Source organism: Anabrus simplex, chromosome 14 (genome assembly GCF_040414725.1).
Source record: "Anabrus simplex isolate iqAnaSimp1 chromosome 14, ASM4041472v1, whole genome shotgun sequence".
Lineage (NCBI taxonomy): Eukaryota > Metazoa > Arthropoda > Insecta > Orthoptera > Tettigoniidae > Anabrus > Anabrus simplex.
Window position 1 is genome coordinate 5549072 of NC_090278.1, and position 26939 is coordinate 5576010.

At 39.1% G+C, this 26939-nt stretch overlaps 1 protein-coding gene across 1 annotated transcript in view; it reads left to right on the top strand.

Moving 5' to 3' along the window:
• RpLP0 (ribosomal protein LP0) overlaps positions 1–26663 on the top strand; it is a 75365-nt gene extending 48702 nt beyond the window's left edge. Inside the window, exons 4-7 of the mRNA XM_067157623.2 lie at positions 13593–13827; positions 14719–14904; positions 16540–16698; positions 26460–26663. Of these exons, the coding sequence (XP_067013724.1) occupies positions 13593–13827; positions 14719–14904; positions 16540–16698; positions 26460–26600 (721 nt within the window). The 3' untranslated portion in view covers positions 26601–26663. The remainder of the gene's footprint in view (positions 1–13592; positions 13828–14718; positions 14905–16539; positions 16699–26459) is intronic.
• The last annotated feature ends 276 nt before the right edge of the window (positions 26664–26939 follow it).

The window sequence follows — 26939 nt, forward strand, 5'->3', positions numbered from 1 at the left end:
CTACGTACAGTGTTTACATGGCTCGCGCGGAATTTAAAGGAAATCGTATGTTTTTTTTTTTTTTTTGTGGTACCATATCTTATATGCTGGCCTATTTTTGTTTATGTATGTAGTGTTTCTGACGATACGTCTCCCTAAAGTCGCTGAAAATTTAGTTTTAGGAAAGTGTCTGAATTATGTAAACAAGCAATCAAGGTGATAAGGAAAGTGGAAAAAAAAAAAAAACGTAACTCAGCTAAGTTGAATGCCAGATTTATGTGACGGAAAAGGTTTCTTCTTTTGCCTGTTTGTCAGTAGGCCTGTGTCAGCTCAGTTTGAACTATACACTCGCCTTAAGGAAAACAGGAAGGGCCTTAACACGGTATGGGTATAGGATCCTTAGTGTACGCAAAATAATAATAATTTATACTTCATTTTTGTAATTGCCCTCTTATCTGCAGAAATGTCATGGGATCTTGAGTTTGTTTTTACCTTCCGAACGAAGAGACCACAATATTTACAACATTCCTGGAAACCCTGTATTTTGCAGTCATAGTCATAGGTGGGTTTTCAGCTTGTTGAACTGTGAGAAACTGCCACTGATAATCGTTGCACGAGAGTGGAATAGTGTAGTACTTATGTTGTAAGTCCCCATGTTCCTCACACAAATTGCATTATGAAATAAAAATAAACCGTGCTTCTCTTGCCTCGGTATTCGTCAGTAGTCTGTAGGTTTTGCATGGTCAAAGGAATAAATGGGTATGGTACGTAATCAAAGTACAACTATTTGAAAGGAAGTGATTTCTTTTGATGCTTCACTATTCGAGAATGAAGTACTTGTAGATAGACGTACAACGTTAATAATAAGCTGGTTGTGGCGGAGATTGGGGAAGGGGACTGGGATGTGCTCACATGCGGAAGGATACTTTTCCTAAGCTCTTGAGTTGACTTTCAGTATAGTGCTGTAGTTACCTCTATGTTAGAACGGAGTCCAAAAAATACGATATGAGGTGCCACTCCATACTGTTTCGTACAAGGTTGTATATTAGTTTTGTAAACATTAGTGAGTGATAATAGTCATTCATTATAGTTTTAATGTGCTTGGGTGTGCTGGAGCCAACAATATTTAGGTCAGTACATTTACTTCCACGTAATCACTGGCTTTAGTCACAGATTCTACTTGCATGGTGTCATCAGTCCCAGCTGTTTCGTTTACAATCTCCTCGGAGCTTGGCACCTCTACTGTAGATATATCTTCCAATGCGGGAAATGAATCGTCAAATAAAATAGAACTCTAATCAAATGGATTTTTATCAGGCTCAAATTGATCTTTCATTGTAGCTAGAATGTTAAGATCTCTTTCATCAGGCTTCGAATCATGCGCCCCACCAAGTTTTAGTGAACACCCAATCTGAAATTATGGTGAAGTTACCATCGATAGTTACATATGTGCTAAACAATAAGTATCTCAGGTACTGGTATGCATTTAATATAAATCCAGTGAATAATAAATACAGATTTTTCATTGCTTTTAAAAATGTTTTTATATCCTTTAACTGGAGACGTGAGGTCTCACAGACTCTCAATAAACATAAAACATCTGGACTTCTTTAATTAAAAATCTTGCAGGGAGTTGTAGTTTACCTTATGTCTCAACACACTTCACACACTGAGTTAGGGTTAGCTTGCTATGTTTGATTGAAATTTTCAAGTGGACTTAACATCAGCAGTTAAGAGTATTTTTAGTTTAAAGTTTGTGACATGTGAGAGTATTTTTGTCGATACATGTTGTGTGGTCATTGTAAGTGAAACATCTCCAATGAGATATGAGGAGGAATAAGCAACATTTTGCCTGCAAAACTCTGCACCGAGATATAAAGGACAAACTGAAGAAACAGCAATCATGTCGTACATGTCCAGCATCCTTGGAGAAAAACTGCACATGCGTATTTTAAGTGGGAGTTTTCAGTTTGTTTGCAGTCCACTAAAAAAATCCGCAACAGTTGCAGCGGGAACAAATGTATATCGCACCATCAGTGCAGAATTTCAGTGCCGGTATGATAGATTCTAAAGTGTGCTGCACGTTTTCATTTATATGATCATTTTTGTTTACGCATGTTGTGTTCTGGATCAGTGAAAAGTGATTTGTTTGTTAATTCTTGTGTATTTGTATAATTTTAGTGACTACAACGATCAAGGTTAAATTTAAGATGTCTGCGTACTGTGAATAAGAAAGAAGGGGAAATATATCTGCATTATTCAATCGTACATATATTCATATTATGAGAGATTACATGTTCATACCTGCCAACTTTCCCGATTTAGGCGGGAGACTCCCGATTTTCGACAGTTCTTCCCGCCTCCCGATTATTCTGTTATTTCTCCCGGTTTTAACCTATTTTTCAGTGAACTGCAAATATTTGTTTTCAAATCCCGCAATTTCAGCTTTTTTCGCCGGTGGCCGGAAGTCCTTTGTTCATTGGCCACTTTCAAACGAAATATCTACGTTTATTAATGCAAGAAATGTGCGCGTATGTGAGATGTTTATTGAAACCTGTATATCGCGTGCTATGTTTGTGTTCATTCACATCAGTCTAATCGATTCCGTTCTCTTTGGTCAATTCCAGAGATTAATCGTTAGATATTAAGTCTTACTTAGTAATTTAGTGACAGAATTTCAATGACTAGTGACTTTTCTAGAGATTTTAGTAGCCATTTGGAGACAATTCTGACTAATTTTATCTCAATATAAATAAAATAAGAGTATTGTCTGTACAGTGCTCAGAATTTAAAAATAATGATATTTCCGTACCGGTCGCAACCATAGTAACAAGGGGAAAGGGTTGTTCACGCACGCACGCTCAAGAGAAAACTGCTGAAGAGAATTTAATGAAAATCGGTATATAACGTCGGGGAATAAGTCGCTACAATCTAGGCGATAAATAATTTCATTCACGCTGAGGGAAATGGTAGTTCAGGGGAAGGCCTAAAATTTTATGCTCAAATATGTTGTTATTGCCGCTATTGATAAATACTACATAACTAATATTATATTAAATTTACTATCATTTATCTCTTATACATTTTTACCGCACCCGCTATAAGAGATATTCATGAATTTGGATTATTTGCTAAGTCCATATCGGCGCCGAGGTACAAGAAAATGGGTGAACAGAATTTTTTCTAAAGTCTGGGAATAAGGAACTACAGTCTGCGCTATAAATAATTTTATCCACCCTGTTCGAAATGGTAGTTTAGGGGAGGGTGCCAAAAATTTAATTTTTAATTACCTATCTTACTGGTCATATTGAAAAGTTCTACATAATGAAAGTTAGAGAGAATACAATTTTCTATTATTTGTCTTGTTCAGTTTTACCGTACGGACGATAATAATACTGGTGGTGATGGTGATTAAATTTTGAACATGATTGTAAGAATGAGAAAAGTCATGAAGGAATGATTGCTTGAATAATAACACGAGAGAGTCGTGAAAAAAAAAAGGACGACTCACTTTGCATTAGGTGCTCTAATATCACAGATTCGGAAGGAAATTAAATGTGAAGGCCTCCAATATAGAAAGCTGATAAAATTGATCAACAATAACATTACATTGACCATTGTTTGTTGTGATGTGCTTTGTGTATTCTGCTGCCATTTATCTCCGATAGATGGGATTACTGCTGTGTTTCATGTATAACAGCGTGCCTGAATATTGGCGGGAAGTAGCTGGGGAGTGGGTAGTTAGATTTCTCTTCTTTGGCATACCATTCCTCCGATTCATAAATTTTCTGATGCTGCTGGTACATAACACACTGGATCAATATAGTATTCCAGCTATTCGATCCCTACTCTGAGGCAGTGATTGGAATGAGCAGTGTGCACGCTTAAACGGAATAATTACACAGGAGTGTTTGTGGCTGTCTGCATCCTGGTCATTCTAGCTCAGAAACTTTGAACTGTTAGATTGACACCATAGTACTTCAATCTCACTTAGTTTACAAAAGGAGTACATTTATTGTTCAACCTATTCAATACAATATCGCTGTTTTCAATACGGACCAAAAAAGGTAGTGATGATTTGTAACCATAGTACTTTTCGCTAAACGTGAGAAAATGTGCTGTTTTTCATTTTAACGAATATTTCATATGGCAGCATTGCTTTTAATTGCACATTCATACTGGCATCATTGTAATGACCTATGTTGACTTCAGTTGGGAAAACTATAAGGACAGTCTTTCTGGGAATTCTGTAGCGAAGCACGGGTACATCAGCTACTTATTTGCTCCAAATAGCATTGCGCTTCGCATAATCGCGCGGGTGCTTGATGCAATAATATATTAATCTATGCATTTGCTAAGTAATGGCATGTAAGTGCATGACTGATTCACACATGTGGAGCATGAATTCATACTATTTTCGGTAGGCTTATCAGAGACCGATCATCTCACTCCTATACTTCCTGTGTGGGAATAGAGATTTGTAATTTTTAGCCTTGTAGCCTCATATAGCAACAGTCGGGCTTTGAGACAATAAGTATTATAAATATATCATAGTACTGTATTGTGCAAGACATGTAGAATAAGCAGTTTTGACCAATTGTATCTCCTGATTTTTCCTGATTATCATATCAAAATCTCCTGATTTTCGGTTTTGTAAAGTTGGCGGGTATGCATGTTGAATCAGATTGAGATGACTGTGTGCATGTTTACCAACCAGTTTTCATTATAGCTGCTAGTAAAAGTAATAGATATTACCAAAGTAGCCCTAAAATAATTTCCGTAGAGACATCTATTGGAGGACGAGAGAAACTAAACATGACTATCTGTACTGTTTATTAGCAGGGCTTATAAATCTGGATTTAAGTTTCCGGAAACTCATTAAGTTAACAGCGCAATTAAAGTTACAGGTGCATTTAGGTAACTTATAGGTAACTGTGGTGTACCAGAAACCGGCTACAGGGTGTATTAAAACAGTTAAATGTTCGTCGGTTGAGCACTTTGGTGTGATTGGGAGTATGACTACCCTTTGTTTTTAAGCTCATCAGCGCTGCAAAATAAAGAATTTGCTGATATTGTGTGTGAAAGCAATGAGTAATAGAAAAAAAACTTTTAGGGCATGAACATTATTCAGGGTGCTAGAAAGTGGCTTTGATCTGAAAGTGCTTTGTCAGAGCACATCAAAGATCAGAATCGGGTTCAGTGCCAAGCCTTATTTAAACAATACATGCAAAATGTTTTCCAGAAAATGATATTGGTGAATATAAATAGGGACACGTCTGACCAGCATTAGAAATAACATGAAACACTTGCAGGTGGATATTGTTACTCGCAACACAAATGTGACTAGTATGACTAGCATCTCAACAAAAGCAAGATGGCACTAACATGACACCAGAGAAGACAAAAGAAGAATCCTAGAAGACAATGCAATATCTATTCTGGAAATGGCTAACAGTAAAAGCCACACCCAACAAATTTCATCCTCCACATCGAAGATTGTATAAACTTAGAGCATTAATTTAAATTGAAACCATATTGTAAATTACACAATCTTGCTGTGAAAAGAAAGAATTCAAGCTCTGCTCATAGTGTCAATAGGATAAGAGTTCGTAATTTGAATGCATAGAATCTGGCACACCCGAACGTAATTTAAATTTAGTACTAAATAACTCTGTGCTGATTAGTACAACAGTATCTACTTAAAATAACATAGATACGTATTATAATTCAGCTGAAAATAAACTTAAAAATAAATTAACCCCTTAACTGGGTTTAGGCGTCAAAAGCTGTCGCAATAATATTGGGTTTGACGCCTTGTAATTCGAAATGTGTTCTTACATTGGGATAGCTGCCTGTAGGTGTCTCTGCCATCTGCTATTATAATTTAAAACTTAATTCCGTTCATATTAGATGTGATTAATGCTGTCCTATTCATTTTTATCCAGTCTCACGCCAGTTGGGTAGTTAAGATGTACAATATTATAGGGTAGTTCACGCGTAGGCTGCTTTCCGACAGCTGTCTCATGCGGTCCACGCCAAATTCTTCATAAAGAATTTATTTGTGTATATGTACATTGAAATTACTAAATTTGTGAGTTGTTGTTGCGATACAGTTGTCCTGTAAACTCCATTGTCCATGTTCTGATAACTTTTTGTAAAGTGGTCTGTGTATGGTGCTGAACTGTTCGTGTGACGTGAACATGGCTTGGTTAGGAAAGATATTGTATTATATCGGTGACGATGAAATACTGGAACATTTATTACAAGACAGTGACGCGTCCACTGATGGGTAAAGTGACACAGAAAACGACGATCCTGAAGGAGAATTGGAAAGTGACTCTATGGACTGACATTCCAAGTCAGCCTAGGTCGAGATTTCCTTTCATTGGAGATCCAGGTATACACATAGTACTGGAATGTGATCTGCTAAATATTTTTGAATTCTTTTTTACTGACGACTTATGTACTGTAATTGCTGATCAAACAATTATATGCCACACAATCAATTGAAAAAAACTCGAGCTGGAAAATGAAGTATAGAAGTCATGACAGCAAGTGGGAACCTACTAATAGTTCAGAAATAAAACTGTTGTTAGGTCTATTTTTACTAAAAGGCATAGTTCAGAAGCCAACACTGGGGATGTTTTTCAGTAAAAACAAACTGCTTTATACTCCATTCTTTACTGATATCATGACTGAATCACGATTATTTTGTTAGTGAAATTCTTGCACTTCAGTGACAATGCAAGTTGTGATCCAGAAGGTGCCCCTTATTCAAAGCTTTACAAAATTTGGTCTTGTGTTGAAATATATTGTTGAGCGATTTCAAGCAGCCTACACCCCTGAACATGACATTGCAATTGATGAGGATGAGTGTTGTGAGGGAAAGGTCGCCTTGGCTGGAAAATGTTTATTCCGAAGAAAAGAGCACGGTTTGGGTTGGAGTCCTTGAACTTTTACGAATGTGATTCTGGGTTCGTTTGGAACACTCTAGTGTACAGTGGAAAATCTACACAGGTTCAAGCTGAAGTTAGTAATTGTTGACCTACTAGGCTAAGGGTGTATGTTATACATGTTTGAATTGTTGATTGAAAAGAAAACTGACGCCGCAGGCACTTGACGTGTGAACAGGAAGGATGTCCCCAAAGATCTGAAGACTCGAAAGTTACAAAAGGGAGAGTTTACAGTCTGGTAAAAGAACAAACTGATGATAATGAACTGGGCAGTCAAAAAAGATGTTCATATGATCAGTACCATCCATGACAACAGTGTTCAGCTTTTACGGGATAAGAGGGGAATAATAAGTTCAAGCCTACTCTAAGTATAGAGTACAGGAAAGGAATGGGAGGAGTCAGATTTGTCTGACCAGTGCATCATCAGTTACTCTGTGACGTGGAGACTGAAGAGGTACTACATGAAAATGTTCCGGCACTTATTGGACATTGCTGTTTTCAGTTCATTTGTTCACTTCCAAAAGAAGGGTGGGACTGATTCTCAACTTCGTTTCCATCTCAATCTGGTATCAAAACTGACGAGTATTGTGATTCGACAGTGAAACCAAAACGTCCAGGGAGAACTTCTGGAGGTCCAGTTTGACTAACCGTACGTCACTTCATATCTGAGAACCCACTGACCGGAAATAGGAATCATTCAAGAAAAAGTTGTGTTGTGTGCCTGTCAAACCAAAGGCAACAGGAAACTGTCTACTTCTGTGAGGAATGTGACTTGGCACTTAGTGCTTGCCTGTGCTTCCGTATTTACCACTGCGCAATTTCTGAATAAGCTATAAACCAGAAAGTATGTATAACCTATTGATGCATATCTGAGAACTTGAAAAATATAATAATGAAAGGAACACTATATTTACTTATGTACACACTGTGTATTACGGGTTTACAGGAAAAACTGTAATAAATAATGCTATTGAATTTCTACTATGTCATATCACTAATTATTTAAATGAATCCAGTAAAATATATTTTTCTGTTGAGTATTTACATCTGCCGCATGCTACTGTACCCATTCCAAAAGTACACGTTGCGCTGAATAATTACCCACTGGCTGGTTGACGTTTTGAAACTATTCCCCATTTAAGGGGTTAATGTGCTAATCCAACAAGAAATGTAACATGAAATTTATCTTTATATGTGGTAAGACATCAATAAAACCAGTACCAGTATGTTTTAATGTCTGTTCACAGAAGTTACAGTAAGGAAATTAACAATTTAAACCATGCGAATAAATATGTCCAGTTGGATATGCAGACTCCAGAAATGAATATAACAGTAACTTCTTGCATTAGGGCATCATGAATTTGACTTCCAATAATTTAAGCTAGGAACTGTATCTTCCAGGACACAAGGTATTTACGAGCTCGATAGCTGCAGTCGCTTAAGTGTGACCAGTATTCGGGAGATAGTAGGTTCGAACCCCACTGTCGGCAGCCCTGAAGATGGTTTTCCATGGTTTCCCATTTTCACACCAGGCAAATGCTGGGGCTGTACCTTAAGGCCACAGCTGCTTCCTTCCCATTCCTAGGCCTTTCCTGTCCCATCGTCGCCATAAGACCTATCTATGTCGGCGCGACGTAAAGCAACTAGCAAAATATATATATATATATATTTACACTTAACCTTTACAGAACAGGTTGAAAAATAACACTATAGTTGCACATGAGTTGCTAGAAGTATTGGTTTAGTGCCATGTTAATAATACACACATTGTATGGCCTCAGCTACCATCTGCAGACATTTTAATTCGACTCCATCTGGTTGGCTGCTCATTAGTTTGACATTTTTTACTCTAAGCCTACTAGACGGCTAGTAAACCAAGGTTCTCGTGGGCGTCTGTGGCTAAGTTGTAATTACAGTGGAACCTCGATTCTCCGTTTTTGGCGGGGCTACGGAAAAAAACTTACAGTGCGGGAAAACTGAAAATCCGGGAACGAATGAGCCATCAACAATTTAACTAAACATCACAAAAATTAAATATGTGTACTTATAACCCTCCAAACACCCCTATACCAAACCAAACTATAACTCCAATGGGTCTTCCATCTACCAAGCGACCGCCCTCGGTCTGAAGGTCTGAAGATTACGAGGTAACGTATGGTCAGTGTAACAAATTCTCTCGGCCATTATTCCTGTCTCTCTAGACCGGGGTCACTATCTCGCCATTAAATAGCTCCTTGATTAAAGTTAATCTTAGAATGAGTGAACCTGGAACCAGCCCTCATATCCAGGTTAAAATGGCTGACTTGGCCGGTAATTGAACCCCCGCCCTCCAGGTGAGAGACAGGCAAGTAAGACAGCGGGGCCGGCTTTTAACATTATCAGTACGCATCTTAAAAATCTTGAAACTTTACATTCACTTTTACTGGGGAAACTTCGTCAGTTTTCTCTGAAAACTTTTCAGTTCAGCAACTTTGATCAGCCGAACGCCAAGCCAAACAACAATCGACCACAAGTAGAATTCTCTAAACTAAAAACGCACATTAGAAGTGGGCCGGCACAAGGTTGCACTTGACAGTTGAGTCATGTTGGCACCACTATAAAAATGAAATGAAAGTCACCCGTCAGTCAGAATGACCAGTCTACTACTTTCTGTGTCTGATTCAGTTGCGCATTTTATTCGTGTTAATTCTTATTTAATTCCATATAGTGCTTATAATCTTTTATTTGCGAAAGCGTAAATTAGACCTACATCGACTTTTAAAGGTTATGTTGAACTCGAGAATATGGTTTTGAGTGTAAGTATCGATCCTCAAGTTCTCAAATGCATTATATTCAATTCTGCCCGTCACTAATCACAATCGCATTGGAAAGAGAAAAAATATCATTAACACTTACGAAATAACACGTTTTAACACAAAAACTTGAAATTCCCAGTCCGGTATTAGGACCAAAACAGTAATGGGCAATCCCAAAACTTCCCATGTAAGGTGCAACATCTGTTCTGGTCTCGATAACATAATCGTATACGATGTTAAAATACTAAATTTGCCTTACTTAAGAAGGAGCAGTTTGAATTCCTGTTTGAAAACCCAGTGAGTGACTTCGGTGCCCTGAGGGAAATGTGGAAAACCTGTTGGGTGATACACTCAAAAAAATTCAACATCTGACCCTGGACATAATGTAGACGTTTTGCAAGTACGAACATTTGATGACTCGTTCGTCTTCATGCAGAGCTGTCAAAATGCGATCTGTCTTCTTTCAATCGTTGTGGAAACTCTGCTTTAGGATTTCCCAGAATTCTATAAGCAATACCACCCGAAAGCGATGCTAAGATGGTCCCTTATGCAAGTTCACCACAGATCGCTTTTACAGTACTTCCTCTAATTAGCGTAATGGCTGGGCGTTAACACTCAAGATCCGTAAGGATGCCGTAGCCGTCCTTTCGTGAGATACAGTTTCTTGAAAAGCACATGATAGAGAATTTAGCGTTGATGGGATTGAAATTTCTGGACGGTTGATCTGGGAAATAGTTTCTTCGAGGAACGGATAATGCAGGATTTTTACAGCGTGATTTAATTAGGATACTCGCAGGACCACGTAATTTGAACTAATAATACGGGAAAACGTAGCTTCCGGGAATGTATAATCGAGGTTCTGCTGTAATTCTTTTTTGGCGAACATCAAATGTGTAACTAGAGATCTTTTACATGCTAACATAGTGCGTCAAATAGAATTTTTTTCACTCATCAAAAAATCAGACTGACTACCTTGGACGGGTTTGAACCCGCTATCTTGGGATCCAGAGGCAAACACTTGTACTACTGGTTCACAAAGGCAGTGCCGTGTTAAAAATGATACAAATAACAAAGAAACACAGGATAAGTAACATACAAGTTTCAAAGAAAACGAAAATACAAACCACTTCACGTCATTTGTTCCAGTTAATAAATCCATATTTTTGGCATCTGCTTCAGAGCCTGGCTGGTTAGATACACCTGCCAGCATCTCTTTTGACATCAAGATTCACACTTCTTGCACACAATTAACATGGTACGCACATTGATATAAATGATGCATGATATAGATGTTGACTCCCATAGGGAACCTTAAATATCAAACTGTTCGTAAAATAATACCTAAAATCTCCGTATGTTCTATTATAATAGGTAATAATGCCAAGAGAGTTGCCTGTAAAGTTCAGTTCATGTAGCTGTGAAACATTCGGGAGATGGTAGGTTTGAGCCTAACATTGGCAATCCTTAGGATGGTTTTCCATGGGTCCATATTTCATACCATGTACATACCTGCCAACCCTTCCGATTTACCCAGAAACTTTCCGTTTTTTAACTCGTTTTCCGATTTATTTTTAATTCTTCCTATTTTTGACCAATATAACCTCCAGTACGGTCAACACTTCCCCTAGCATAAATTCTTATGTGCTTGTGTAATGTACCCAACTCCATTTTCAATTGTATTTATTTGATGCTTTATTTCGCGAGTGTATCGTCCGTCACCTCGTGTATAGTGTTTCCTGCCCACTACAGCAGCATGTATGCTTCACGGCTGGGGATTCGGGACGGCAATCGTCCTACAAGGAAGAGAGGCTAGCGCGTGCTAGCGGCACAGTTAATCGGGACGTAAGAATGAGTTTCTTATCGTGTGGTTCGCGCATATTACCATCGTTTCTATGCGTAATTACGTACAAGTTGTAGACCACGTTTTCCTAGCGGTTCTGTGCTTTTCCCCGTGTCAGTCGTATGTTAATAATGTATGAGACATACCGATCTGTTTTGTATGTGGCAGTTTCGCGTATTATAGTGCATTTTTGTTTATTCTCACTTCATAATTTTAATTAGTTGAATGTATTTCAGGGAGTTGTGTCGGTGACAGTTTCTGGTATTTTCTCTTCATGTTAAGGCCAAAAAAATACAAAAACGTTATCTCCAAGTGTTCAGAGATACCTATAAAATTAAATTTCCGTACATTTTAATAAAGGAAACTATTATGCGTTTTGTTGCGTGTGTCGGTTTGATGTAAATACAGTGGAACCTCGTTATCTCGAATCACCTTGGGAGATAAATTTTATTTCGAGATATTTTAAGATATAGAGAATACCGTTTCTGAACATGTACAGTATAGCATATAATTGAATTATATGTATCTACGGGCTTTTACTGAATACATTATCTTAACGATACTTAAAAATATAAGAGAAATAAATACACGTGAAGAATAGGACAGACGGCCGGAAAATATAAGTTACTTTGAGATACTGAAAATTCGGGTAATGGAGATTCGAGATATCGAGGTTCGACTGTATTATTATTTGTATGTAGCCTATGTGTCAAAGGAGTGATTAGGTACATTTTCTTGTAACCATTTTTATGGTTTTTATTTTAAGATTTTAAATTTAATGGTCAATTCACATTGTAATTGTAGATACGTATTCCCTTTATCCTGTCCTTTTTTCACTTACATCGTGGCACAATATACGTGATAAATGAAAATGAAATATCGTATGGCTTTTAGTGCCGGGATATCCCAGGACAAGTTAGGCTCGCCAGGTGCAGGTCTTTCTATTTGACTCCCGTGGGCGACCTGCGCGTAATATATGTGATGAAATCCAAAAATTTAAAAAATCATCCTATTATTGATTTTGAAAACTTGGCAGCTATGCATGTAAATGGTGGGCTGTACCTTTACTAACACTGAATTAGGTGCGTCCTAAAAGTAGCATCAGTGCTCGCATCGTATCGAACACACAAATTCAGTCCATCTACACAATTTAATAATGCACTTCAAGGATTATTTACATCGTATCCATCGAAACATTGAGAAATGACACTGGCATTTTTGAAACAATAGAACTAATTATCTGATTGTTCTTTTCAGTCTTCAGGATCCTGAGGTCTTAATGTTACTAATTAGTCAAAACAACTCACTGAACACAATACAGTTCTATAAATCATCTTAATTTTCAGTTTCGAAACTAGGATGATTGCTGCCTGGGAGACTGGTTCCCTTGGATCAGGTAGGGGTGTTTCAGTCTTGACAAAGAGTACTGCAGTGGATTCAAAACGTCTGCAAACTGTACGGAATGTACAGAAAACAACACTGTTCAACCCGGAAGAAGAACCAAATAATAATATTGAACTAATTAACAGTTAAGTGTAAGAGAGGGCTGTGAGCCTTAACTTCACCACAAATGAAGGTATGAAATAAATATATAAACATGAATACTTTTCAAATTTTACCTGCATTGTATCTGCGAGCTAGAGCTGGTAGCAGCTCATGACATTTGTATTCCATGAAGGTCACAACACTACTGGATGTCACCACTAGAGACAGGAAGTTAAGAGAGAAGATGGGCTTCTAGCCTCAAACAAGCTCAAGTTTCACCAATAATCATTGCCGTGTATCTCTCAGATAACACATGACAAATCCAGTTTTAAGGTCATGGCCACTATATTCCCAACCCACTCCATCCTTGCATTGCTGGTAACCTGTGTTAGTGCGATCCACTAGCAAAAATGTGTAACTGCATTGTTGGTTGATTATCCCATGTTATCTACTTATAAATATCCTTCATAACTTTGGCCCACATAATATAAATGTATTTTGTGTATTGCAATTCTGCTCATGGTTTCTCTTCTTCCATAGGCTCCTGCCTCACATCCGTGGTAATGTGGGCTTTGTGTTCACTCGTGGCGATCTGGTGGAGGTTCGTGACAAGCTCTTGGAGAATAAAGTGCGTGCTCCGGCCCGTGCTGGTGCTATTGCGCCCTGCCCTGTTGTCATCCCGGCACAGAATACAGGCTTGGGGCCTGAAAAGACTTCCTTCTTCCAGGCTCTGTCTATTCCCACCAAGATCTCCAAGGGAACGATTGAAATCATCGTAGGTATCTCAAGATTCGTAATATGAATTCACCTTGGCTTTTATTAAGAAAACAGTATTAAAGTCTTACGTGAATTTACGGTTTTCTTTAGGTATTTTAACATTCTCTTAGAGGTTTACTTAGATTGTATTAACTAGGAAATTCTTCAGCCGGACGGAGTAAATGTTCGTGTCTTACTAGGATCCCCTTCTTGTTGGCAATCTTCATATTGACTACTAACCAACTTTAAATTTACCAAATCAGTGTAATATCTATCTGAAGAAGGGCGTGTGAAATGGCCTGAAAATCCTCTGGCAAACACCAAAACTGTACTCGGAACGTTAATACCTCATAAACTTCAGACTTCATTATGTGAAAAACTCTCTCTCCTCTCAATTTAATGCCATATTTACAGTCTTACCTATCTGCCTTTTGTTTCTGTAATGCTGTTTTTTTGAGCTCTTATTCTTTTATCCTCTACCTACCGCAGTTTCACAATTTCACTTCCAGTCTGTGTCATTCAGTTCACAGTAAAATTTCATTTGTAAACATTCACAAAACATACTATTTTATTGTAATTATTCTTCGCAGTTATTTCAGCCAGGTTTGCTGTTTGTCCACCCTAAATCATACGATCTGCTATATTGTAACAATCTCTGTCTGCTTTTTTTTTTGTTGTTATATAGGCAACTTTCTCTTTTGCATGCTGTAACCTTTGTAGTGATGAAGCACTTCTACCTCTTAATCTGTCGAGCTACCCACTGGAGCCAGAAATGGTTGAACCCACCAGTGTGGCGACAGTGCTGTTGATAAATAGCATGAATGTTGTCTGAACAAGGGTTATATTTCATTTCAATATTTAATTTTAATTCTGCATAATTTTTTCTGAAGCAAGATAATGTCTGTTTCAGAACGATGTGCATATTTTGAAAGAGGGTGACAAGGTTGGTGCCAGCGATGCTACTCTGCTGAACATGTTGAACATCTCTCCGTTCTCATACGGTCTCATTGTAGAGATGGTGTATGACTCCGGAACCATTTTTGAGCCTGCCATTCTTGACATAAAGCCTGAAGACTTGAGGGTCAAGTTTATGGAGGTAAGTTTGAGTCATGCTCAATGTTGGTCAATTGTCTTTTTAATTGTTCTGAACTTTTGTTTTCCTAAAGTACTTTTGGTTATTAATTCTGTGTATGGAGCGTTGAGTTTTATAAAAATAGTTTGTGAGTCCTATTAAATTGCGGTCCTACCAGGCGAGTTGGCCGTGCGGTTAGGGGCGCACGGCTTTGACCTTGCATCCGGGAGAGAATGGGTTCTCACCCCACTGTCGGCATGGTTTCCCATTTTCACACCAGGCAAATGCTGGGGCTGTACCTTAAGCCCACGGCCACTTCTTTCCCAGTCCCGGGCCTTTCCTATCCCTTCGTTGCCATAAGACATACCTGTGTCGGTGCGACGTAAAGCCAATTGTAGAAAACAAACACGGTCCGAATCACTGCAGATTCAGATCGAGTGTGGTTCAAATTATGTTTTAAAAAATAGCCATAAAATTCTTACCCTTTTAATGCACTAACAAAGTGCGTAGGGGGATTTTGCTTTATGGGCTTGAACAATTTTCCTTGGTTTTGACACCATGAAAGTGGCTGAAGTATGAGTGATAACATTCCTTGTGCAGCTAGTCCCTGCTATGAATAGTGTGAAAATGTTGCTCATAGGGCTCGTTGGTGCATGCATTTCAGTGGGCTCGGCAGACTGATAAGCAACTGCAACGTCTGGCTCAGTGAGGGAAGCTACCTCGCTCCTCAGTTTCCTAGTGCGCCTCTTCAGTGATGCCTAAGCCATCTCAGACAGCTAATAGTGAAGCTGTTGAGGATACAGCCAGCAAGCTAAGCTTTGAGCCAAATTGCATTGGCCTTTATCAGGTCATGTGAAGTTTTGCCTCAGACAGTGAGCAGAGAAATTTTCCGAAGGAGTGGAGGTCATGCCCGTACTATCCACGGCCTACGCCACGATCCTTTAGTCATGCCCTGATGGCCAATGCAATTTGGCTGAAAGCTTGGCTTTATTATTAAATACGTGTGTGTGTGTGTGTGTAGTGGCTTTAATTCAGTTCCTTTATTTCTTTGTTAATACAATGAGTCACGAAAACCTACGTTCATTAATAACTTCAACTTGTTTGCCTGCACCTGTGTTTACCAAATATGTGACTCTGTTGTATTTTAGCTTTTGTCAGGCAATCTCCTAGTTAGTCTGGAGTTCAGTGCAGGTGCTGTGATGTCACAACAAAAAAAGCATGCTCTTTGAATGAAAAATCTAACATAATTGACAGTGTGAAAAATGGAATGTCTAATATGTGTCTCATAAAATTGTGTTCTCTTGTAGCCTGCTATTCTTTCCCAATATTCTGACTCCCTGTTGATAAATTTCCATTTACTGCAGTTAATCTATCATGCAGGGTAGAGGATGTGCTGGACAACCATGTTAAATTGAGCTGCTTCTGAGTTTCGTTTTAAGACACAGATTATTAACATTTTTATTTACTATAATAAGATTTGAAAAGTGCTTCAATATAGAAAATGTTTCATGAACCTGCATTGACTTATCCCAAGTCATCCTTGGTGCTTATAACTTTTTTTTGTTATTTATTGCCTGTTACTCAGAATGTCTTATTTGTATTCTGATTCTCATTATAGTTTTTAGATTCAGTTCTTACATTATTTAAACTTGTTGACAGGGTGTAAGCCGATTGGCAGCTGTATGCTTGGCAATCAGTTATCCTACAATTGCCTCAGCTCCCCATAGCATCATCAATGGCTTCAAGAATCTCCTGGCAATTGCTGCTGTCACAGATATAGAGTTTGCAGAGGCTGCTACGGTGAAGGAGTACCTCAAGGTATTGTAACATTTTCAAGGTTTCTTCAGAGACTAAATACTTTCCAAGTTATTTTCACCAAATGAATGCACACATTAGTTTCTTCTTCAAGTTTCATTGGAGACTTCACTGAAGTTCTTCTTGTAACCATTTCTTCTGCTTCCATATATCATATTAATTTGCATATCTCTCACTTTTTCTGCAGATCTTAGCTTAAAATTTGGGGTGCAAAATATATGCAGGTACAGTCTCAAAACTGGTTAAAACGCCCCTCTCTAGCGCGTTTCCCAGGTTATTGCGTCATTATTCCAAAATCCCAGGAGATGTTCTATTAAATACATGCTAAAGAAACCTGGATGGCACATTTACGTCAATCTAGTACGTTCGTAAATCCCACCATAAGAAATTTAAATTAGCGTTCCCGGGCACCATGCACGCAGGATGGGCCAGCGACAACTGGCCTGGGAAGGGATCAAAAAGGATATAATAGGCTTCACTAGAGAAAATTTCACGGTCTTGGAGCACAGTTGCATGTTGGCCTACAGCTGCAGGGAGTGTCTGTCCCAAGTCAGTCTTGTTCTCTTTGCGTCTGACGTGTTGGTGCTTAATTTTACGTTCGTGAGGCCTCATTCAGACAACACGGGTTCAACTCGCATCCCTGCTTAACTGCCTAGGCTTAAACTAAGAACTCATTATTCAAATACAATCCTCCAGATGACGCAGGGGCAGGGAGTAGCATTTTGCTGACAACCAGGAATGAGTTAGCTGGAAAATTTATAATGTCCAATAACGGACCCTTTATATTGGTATTACAAATTTACTCATTCGGGACAAATGTTTCAGATTCCCTATGGGAATCAACATCTATATCATCTGATAGCCAAGCAGGCATCAACTCTCATAGTGCATTGGCACTGCCGGTAGCTCCCAGTAGCCTACGCAGTGGCCTCCACGGTGTGCACTAGCCAGCGTCTTGGTAGATGTACTAGGTACCAACTGATGAGCCCAACCTAGGACACGAGGGCGAAACACTGGCAACCAGGAATGAGTTAGCTGGTAAATTTATAATGTCCAATAACGGACCATTTATATTGGTATTATGACTGGCAATGCCGACAGTTGACAAAAAAGTGTGGCTCATATAATCAGTTCACAGGCACCGAACAATATTGTCATTGCCGATGAAACTGCATTGCTTTCTTTTAATGCAGAGCCCAGACGGTCTTACGGTTTTAAAAGAGAAAGTGCCAGTCTGGAAATCGTACATTGTACTGTGTTGCAATGCACACGGAAGCGAGAAACTTTATCCCCTTGTCATAGGAAAGTTCGATAAGCCACAATATTTTAAGGGCGTCGGACACTTTCCATACAGGTACGAGGCATCTAAAAATGCAAACACTACAGTAAGCCAAAAAATAATGCATTTGCGCAGGGAAACCAGCATAATTTATCCTCGTCTTTGAATTGTGGGAATTTTTTCTTTCGTTGCGTGAGGTTATGTTCGTCAGTGATTATCCAAGTGCATTATTTGAACATTTTAAATGCACTTTGTTCTTTACTTTTAGGAAATAGTTTTTTTTTTCCATGGCATTTGAAAAGTTTAAACTGTGAATCGAGGTGATCGCATGCATTACTGGGTCTTGGAATACTTTGTGACGTGGCAAATGTTTACATTTCTGAAGTATGAGAGAAGTGCCATGGAGGGAAATCGTATAAGTATAGTCATAAGAAAGTTCGATTAGTCACAGTGTTTTAAGGGCGTCAGGTACTTTCTGTGTAAGTACAAGGCATGTAAGATGCATACAGTACAATAATCAGACGGATGAAACCCTTGATCATGGGAGCCAGCATAGATTTCTCCTCGCTTTTGAATGTTTTTTTAAAATTATTATTATTATCATTGCATGAGGTTATGTTTGTCAGTGAGTTATCCAAGTGCATTATTTGAATACTGTAAATACACCTTCTTGGATACATTATGAAATTTTTTTTTTAATGGCATTTGAAAAGTTTTTTTTGCTAGTTGTTTTACGATGCACTGACACAGATAGGTCCTACGGCGACGATGGGACAGGAAAGGGCTAGGAGTGGGAAGGAAGTGACCGTGGCCTTAATTAAGGTACAGCCCCAGCATTTGCCTGGTGTGAAAATGGGAAACCACGGAAAACCATTTTCAGGGCTGCCGACAGTGGGGTTCGAACCTACTATCTCCCGAATACTGGATACTGGCCGCACTTACATGACTGCAGCTATCGAGCTCGGTTTGAAAAGTTTAAGCTGTGAATCAAGGATAACTGGAGGCAGTGACAGGCCTTAGAATATTTTGTAACACGATAAGGGTTGGCACTTCTGAATTACGAATTGGCGGTTAATTCGAATTCATGTCATTCGAAGCCCGATTTTTACGTTCCAGCGACTTTGAATTACCAAGGTTTGACTATATTTTGTGTGTGCTAAAGCGGGTTCCAGTATGCGATAATCTTAAATTTTGTGCAGTGAACACACGACTTCTAGGCTGTGACATTTTACACTATTCTTTAACAAATTTGAGAATGTATTTTAGTTATACTGGCTATTTTCATTGGCAGGCAATATTTCTAAACGTACAAACACAATAAATGGTGAACACTACTTTTAGGCCTACATATAAAGTATATTTATATATTTTTTTTTAGTTACTCATATCATGTCTTCCTTACATCTCATTAATTCCTCTGAGGTTTGACGTCAGGAAGGGCATACGGTCATAACTCACTACGATGATTCGTTTCACTTCATACTGAACCCCATAGAGAAAAGATATAAGGGTATCATGTTATGCAATATTGATACAAAAGAACTTACTTGCTAGTCATTTGTTGCTATCAGTTGAGCAGTAGGCCTACCACACAGTGAACCTGATTGCTTGAATTTGAATTATCGTCTTTCGCCACCAACTTCCCTGCTACCGGCGTGTCGTCATTCCAAGTGACAGCATTTTTGCTGCCATCTCATCAGCCATGCACGGCTATCGAGAGCATACGAGGTCCCTGTTTATACCTTTTAAAAATAGTTTTTTCTAGAGTCTAAACCATATGAATCTATTCCGAATAGTTTCTGGACATGGTGTCTCTGATATTCCCAGTTGGTGTATGTGTAGCGGAAGCCACTCTTTCCGAATAAAGCCGTGCTGTAGAAGCGTGCCAAACCACCCGATCACAATGTTTAATTTCGTATGTTGTCTCTTTTTTTAAATTAATGCATACCCTAGTATGTTTTGTTTGGCGTCTCCGAAAGTCGTTTAAAGTACATGAAATTGTTATTATTTGTTAGTTATGTTGGCGAGTTAAACAATCGTTATAATTGTATAGCTTTTATCACGTTTTAAACCCATTTCTCTCCAAAAGATACCTATATTGGCCCGAGTTAAGAGATATTGAACGATCACTTGGTTGATCTCGTCTACTATATAAATTCACACAACCATGAATATTTCTCATGTAAACTCATTTCCTCATCCCAGGGTGGTGCTGCTCTTTTTAGACACACCTACAGTGGAAGGAAGTTACATGTACATGTACGGTGCCAGGAATCAAAAACTCAAGACTCCTGAAAACGGCAGCTAATTGTGCTAACCATTACGCTGGCGGACATGACTACAAAAGACACATAGCATGACTGATGCATGCTTGCAATGCACGGGTCAGGTACGAAGCTATTCACCTATGTGTGTGACTTCATCAGAGCTGCAGTAGGCCTACGCTACGGAGGCAGACATTTCTCAGCTATAAAACACTGATGTACTCCATACTTCGCGTATTTCGTTTTACATTGCGTAAGTCGTACAGATGAAACTGTTCATAAATTTGTGCGATGTCATCAGAGCTGCAAGAAGACTTGTACACGGTTCAAAATGGAATCATTCTTCTCCGACTAATTTACGTTGGGGGTCTTGTATACAAGATATATTTTATTGCATTTTCTTTGGTTTGAAAAACCAAGTGATGGGTCTAATACACAAGTAAATACGGTGCATATTTCATCAATCTTCAAAGCAATGTAATTGTGATGATTTTTGAGCAAATGGTAAGAAATTCTGCATATGCAAAAGTGGTGCTTGATGATTTGATTGCTAACTGGTATGTTAGGGCTGGTTTACACGGATAGAATAGCGAGGCTAGTAGAGTAGCCACGTTACTCTACCGCTGTCTGGTAGTGTTGACACTCGTATCGTTCATACGGGAGTCGAGTCATACAGTAGAGTAGAGTATAGTAATAGCACCATGTCAAGACGTAAGCACATCGTAAGGAAGTGTTTAAAGACATTTACAAACATATTACTGCAAGAGGTTAGTGAAGCGTTAGAAGAAGAGGTAAATGAGGAAAAAAGGGAATGGGTAAGAGGCTGGCTTAGTAGGAGAGATACACTCGGGGCATTGGCATTAATTCTGAGAGAACTTGGCAATTTGGAGAAATAGGGGGGGACAAACTCGACACAGTTGGCCAAGAACATGGAGTTCCCTGGCAGTACAAGCATGTATTTTAACCCTGGAACACAAACGATTGAATTTTTATGACTTTAGTCATTATTGTACAGAAAGTAACGACAGTGTAATCATCCCCTCAGGATTTTACTAGTCTTCGTCTGTGAATACTGTAGTGGTGATTTCTAAGATAAAACTATATGAACGAGCTGCAGTCTAATTATAGATCATAATTCTGGCGAAGGTTTTAGTTCCACGGTGAAGGGGTGAGGTACTCCTTTCCCCAGTTTGACTGTAGTGATGTTTCTGTTTCCATTTTTTTGTATTTCAGCCAACCTAAATCTTATCCCAATTAAAATTTACAGAATTAATTTCAAAAGTTATAGAAAGAATACCCATTGGCCATCAGTGTGTCGTCTCAGAACCCACGAGTCTCAAAACTCACGAGCAGGACCAGTTCTTCTTTGAATGGATATATGCCCACCCTACTAGTGACGATATAATCTGATATTTTTAAAAATCAAATAGCTTCCATCCGGTTATTTAAATAATCAAATGAATTTCAAATATCATTCAGTTATATCGCGTAGAATAATCGGTTGCGTCATGAATAAATTTTTCAGTGTAAGTGTGTCGGATGGATAATCGATTGAATTATGTGAATAGATGAAAAATAGAAATACGCCTCTTTTTTTTTCAATCCATGAAGTCCAATGCTGAAGACGGCACAAACACTCATTTCCCGAGCCATAGGAATTAACAAATGAAAGTGAAAATCCCGGCCAGGAGTCGAACCTGGGACTCCCTGGACTGAGGGCCGGTTCTACCATCTGCTGGTAAAGTGGCTGGCAGCTGCCCGGGAGGTAAACTACCTGGAGGTGTAAATCGGCTGGTACTTTGGCTTGCGTCCAACCACCTCCGCGCAAGCGCTAGGTAGCTACCCGGAGCTAGACACCGATATACGAGGTTGGCTAGACTGATTTTCAGCGATTTCTCGCTTTCGAGTGTGGTGCTATCTATCGTCAGATGCATGAAACCCATTTTGATTGTCTTATTTCCCTGTGCTTGCGTCTGCTGATTATCACCAAAAAGCCTAATAAGGGGAGTCTTAAGAGTTATGGACAACGATTCATGTCAAGCTTTCGTGATTTTAATCTATGATCTTCAATATCAATACCTAATTGGGATTAAAATCTCGAGATTACATTTTCTTACGCCAGTTATAACCTGTCATGCAAGGCAGCGTTTTTGAAAGGTATTCTCGTAGTAGACTGGTCAAGTCGCTCGGTCCGTAATAGAAGGTACGCAGGTTTTCATCGTATTTCTAATTTACATTTTAAAGTGTATTTTCGTTCCCTGCCGTTATTCTTAACTCTCTTTTACGCACTTCCATATACGTATATACACACACATCTTCTTTACGGACTTATTGCCTTTGAGCATTCTATCTGCAGGCTTCTGTGAGTTGATTAAGTATCTCCGCGATGCTCTATTTGCAGCTAGTTCTGTGAAATCGTTTAGTTCCAGATGCTTCCATTTATTGATAAAGCATTTCATTTTCATTTTTAACTTTATGAAGATAAAGTTGGAAGGTACTGTAAATGTAAAGAACTAATCGGGATAAATATCCATTCATAGGAAGAGGAATTCGGGAATGGAATAGTTTCCAATTTCTTCGAAATAATTTACAAGCCTATGTAAACAACTAATAGGGAATCTGCTACCTGGGCGACAGTCCTATGTGCTATTAATCATAACATCACTTGCTATAGGTAGCATACATATAAAGCAATTTTCCTAGTAGACATTATATTGTGATAAGAACGTATGAAAAGAGGCATACAGATTAATACAACGCTAATAATGGAAATAAAAAAGATTCGTCATAATAAAGACTCGAACCCGCACACTTCGTATTACGAAGCGAACGTGTTAACCATTACGCTACGCAACCGCTTGGGTTAGGTAGGATACATACAGTAATATATATCTCGTGTCCGAATAGATTTTGATTTTACATCCTTTTAGAGTTTCTTTACGAAAGCTTGACGTATAAAATGTGTTCCCTGCGCTACCGATGCGAGAGGCTGGTGTGACCGTTGCAACTAAAGGGAAGCATTAATGTTCAAAATCCTGCAATACAATATCGATCACTGTTACAGTATACTGCTTTTTTTCAGTATACTAAGCTAATTTAAGTTGCATATCACCAGAAATACAGCTAATAAGTTTCAGCTCTCAGAACACCCCCGGCAGGTAAAGTCTTATCGGGCCCTCGAAGTGGCCGAGAAATTACGCGCCGGGTAACGACGATTTATGCTGCCGATAGCGCTACCTGGGAGTGGTCGGACGGAAACATCCTTTTACGCGGAGGGCAAATTACGCGCTACTTTACCAGTAGGTGGTAGAACCGGCCCTCATTGGACCACAGGCCAGCATGCTAACCCTGTATCCATGCAGCCGGACGATATAAAATTAAAGTAGGTATATTGCCTGCTGCTAGTTAAAATAAATTTTCAGTTGGTAGTAATTACCGGGGCTTAGTTCTATTAAGAGGCCAGAAGACGGCATTTACTTATATAAGAAACTTTATTTTACTGATATTAAATATTACGACTGTTAATTCACTCATTTAGTTTCATTAGAGATTAATTTGGTCATGAATCTCGTCGCAGGGAAATTAAATTACTTATCTCCATTCCCTTCAGAAAGTGGGCGAGTATGATGAAGGGTCTCTGATACGCTTTCCAAAAATAATATGAACTCATGCTCCACACGTATGACTGAGTCATATACTCCCAGATGCCTTACTTAGCATAGATTAATATATTACATCACGCCCCCACGCGATTACACGAAACGCAATGTTATATACTCGTAGTATTGACTACTTGGGTCACCAAATTTATAAAATCATAAATTAAAATGTGTCGGAATTTTATCTAAAATATAGCGAAGTAGCCAGTCGCTATCTTCGACATTTTGTTGCTATATGACTTAAAAAAGACTCCACAGCGCTGATGTTGATGATATTTTATGATGGTTCTTTCCCCAGCCAAGAAAATGTGGAAAGGTTCATTAAAAATCAACAAGTGTTGAAAACAATGAAGGAAAAGGTAGTGGTGGTGATTACTGTTTTAAGAGGGAGTGCAACTGGGCAGCCATCCTCTATTAAAACTAATCAGAGGGAAAAAATGGAAGGTGGCCCATACTTCGAGAAAATGAAGGTTTCGGGCAAAGAAAGACAAGGGCCTTTTCTAAAAAATGTAAGTACCCCTGGGGCCCCTTTTAGTCACCTCATACGATAGGCAGAGGATAGTGTGGATGTTACTCTGCCACCCCAACACACAGGGGAAAATAATGGTCGGTGAATGACACAGAGGTGTATTATTATTATTCGCTATGGGCTTTACGTCGCACCGACACAGATAGGTCTTATGGCGACGATGGAATAGGAAAGGCCTAGGAGTTGGAAGGAAGCCGCCGTGGCCTTAATTAAGGTGTGAAAATGGGCAACCACGGAAAACCATCTTCAGGGCTGCCGATAGTGGGATTCGAACCTACTATCTCCCGGATGCAACATTATTATCATCAAAACATTTTTCTGTGGTCTTAAAGGTAATATAACGTATTTTTCCTTTTGATATAAATTTAATGTTCATGGTATTGTGGCCTCAGGAGAGGCCTGGTGAGTGAGTCACCGCGCACCTCACCCCTCCTGCCGTCATCGCAGGCATCTGCTGTCCGGAGTCGTGAATTTTGAGACTCATTGTAATATTAATTTAGCTATTAGTTTGCAGTCGTGAGTTTTGATACCATTTGCTACTAATTTTCGCACGTGAGTTTTGAGACGTAACCGGCCATAAATACACTGTAAATTACGCTGGCGTAGGCCTAATTTGCAGTAGCTTCTTCGCCATAAATATCCCAATTATTGATCTATTTAATTTTTTTTTAGATCTGACACTGTACTGTAAACAATAATTATTTTGGATATTCCAAACAACATATGGAAACTATTCAATTTGTTGGAGAAATTACTGTTGTTGCTGAAAATTAACGGCAGTGGCAAGTGATATGTAGAAGATCCCTATGTATGTTATTAATATGATTAAATGTACACAGTCCTGCACCATTGTATTGCCTAACTTATACATGTCAAGACATATGATGAACACGCTGTGTAACATTGAAACTTGAGAAATCTTCATATTAAGTGAAAATCCAGCTGACACTTGTTTATATTTTATGTGTAGACTCCAGACTTCTTGGATCTTCGTATTTTCATGAGTTCTTGATTGTATGTACATCGTAAATTTTTTATTTTCTGTTTTAGTTCCGTTAACCCAAAACCCTCTTTACCCATTTTCGCAATCAAGTCCTCTTCCGCCGCCCGTCTCATATTCTTATTTCTATAAGTAACGCTGTTTATGTTCCATAAACATTCTTTTTCGCTGTAGAGCTCCACAAATTTGCAAGTTTCTTCTTCCGTCCACTTCATTTTGCCGCCAAATAAACGCTCCACGTAATACCACCGTCTGTACACACGTGCAAATACGGCAGTCGAATGACGCGCCAGCTGAAAAATCGAGCATCCTCGGACTTCTCCGGTGGAGGGGGAAGGATAGTGGTAGAGTTACTTTACCGCAGCGGAAACCCACTCTACTCTACTGCCTACTAACTACTCTACTTGCTACTATCCCGGTCGTTTACACGATGCTAGTAGCTCTACTATCCACTCTACACGCCTCGCTACTCTACCCGTGTAAACCAGCCCTAAGTGGCTCTTACTGTTATGGCATAACATTGTGTGGAGTGTTGTCTCTCCATGGAGGTTGTCTAGAATGTGAGCAAATTTGCTGTTGCCTGAACACCCTTTCTTTGAACTATTCTGTGGAGGTTTAAACTGTTGTAGGAACAAGTACTTCAGGCCAGATTCCTGCTTATTGCATTCATTTTTCCTATAGTGGAATTATCCCTTTTCGTTTTCATACCTTTTCAGCTGCCTTGATAGTGTCTTTCCATTGTTTTTTATGATGTGATTGTCTTGATGGAAATTAACAGTGCCATTCCCTGTATTTCCTAATTGTCTTTTAAACTAAATTATTTGTAAGTAGATTTGCACTGCCCTGAAATGATGTCAAATGAACCTGTCTGAAGCTAGCGAACTACCCTCCGGAGCCAGAAATGGCAGAACCCACCGGTGTGGCGCTAGCATAGTTGAAATTTTCCACTTAGTGGTGTCTGACCAGGGCTGAGCATATGAAGCAACAGCTTCCTCATTTGTTTTGCACATCCTTTCATAATTTCTTCTTTCAGGACCCGTCCAAGTTTGTAGCTGCCGCTGCTGCTGCTCCTGCTGCAGCCCCTGCTGCTGCTGAGGCACCAGCCAAGAAGGAAGAGAAGAAGGAGGAATCGGAAAGCGATGATGATGATATGGGTTTCGGTCTCTTTGACTAAATGCTCATCTGTTCTGTTTCTGTCTTTTGCCTGACGGTCAATAAATGTCCAAGTCTTGAACTATGTCAACTTCATTTTTCTTACCCTTGCTCTTTCCTGAGATGATTGAAATAGTCTACATAAATTTTAAAGAACAAAGCACTCCACTTATTACCTTGTACTTCATGTTCTTCGAATCCCACTGTCGACAGCCTTGGAGATAGTTTTCCATGGTTTCCCATTCTCGCACCAATCAAATGCCGGGGCTGTACCTTAACTACAGGCATGGCTGCTACGTCCTCAATCCTAGGCTTTTGCCATCCTCCTGTCGCCGCAAGCCTTAGATGTGTTAGTGTGATT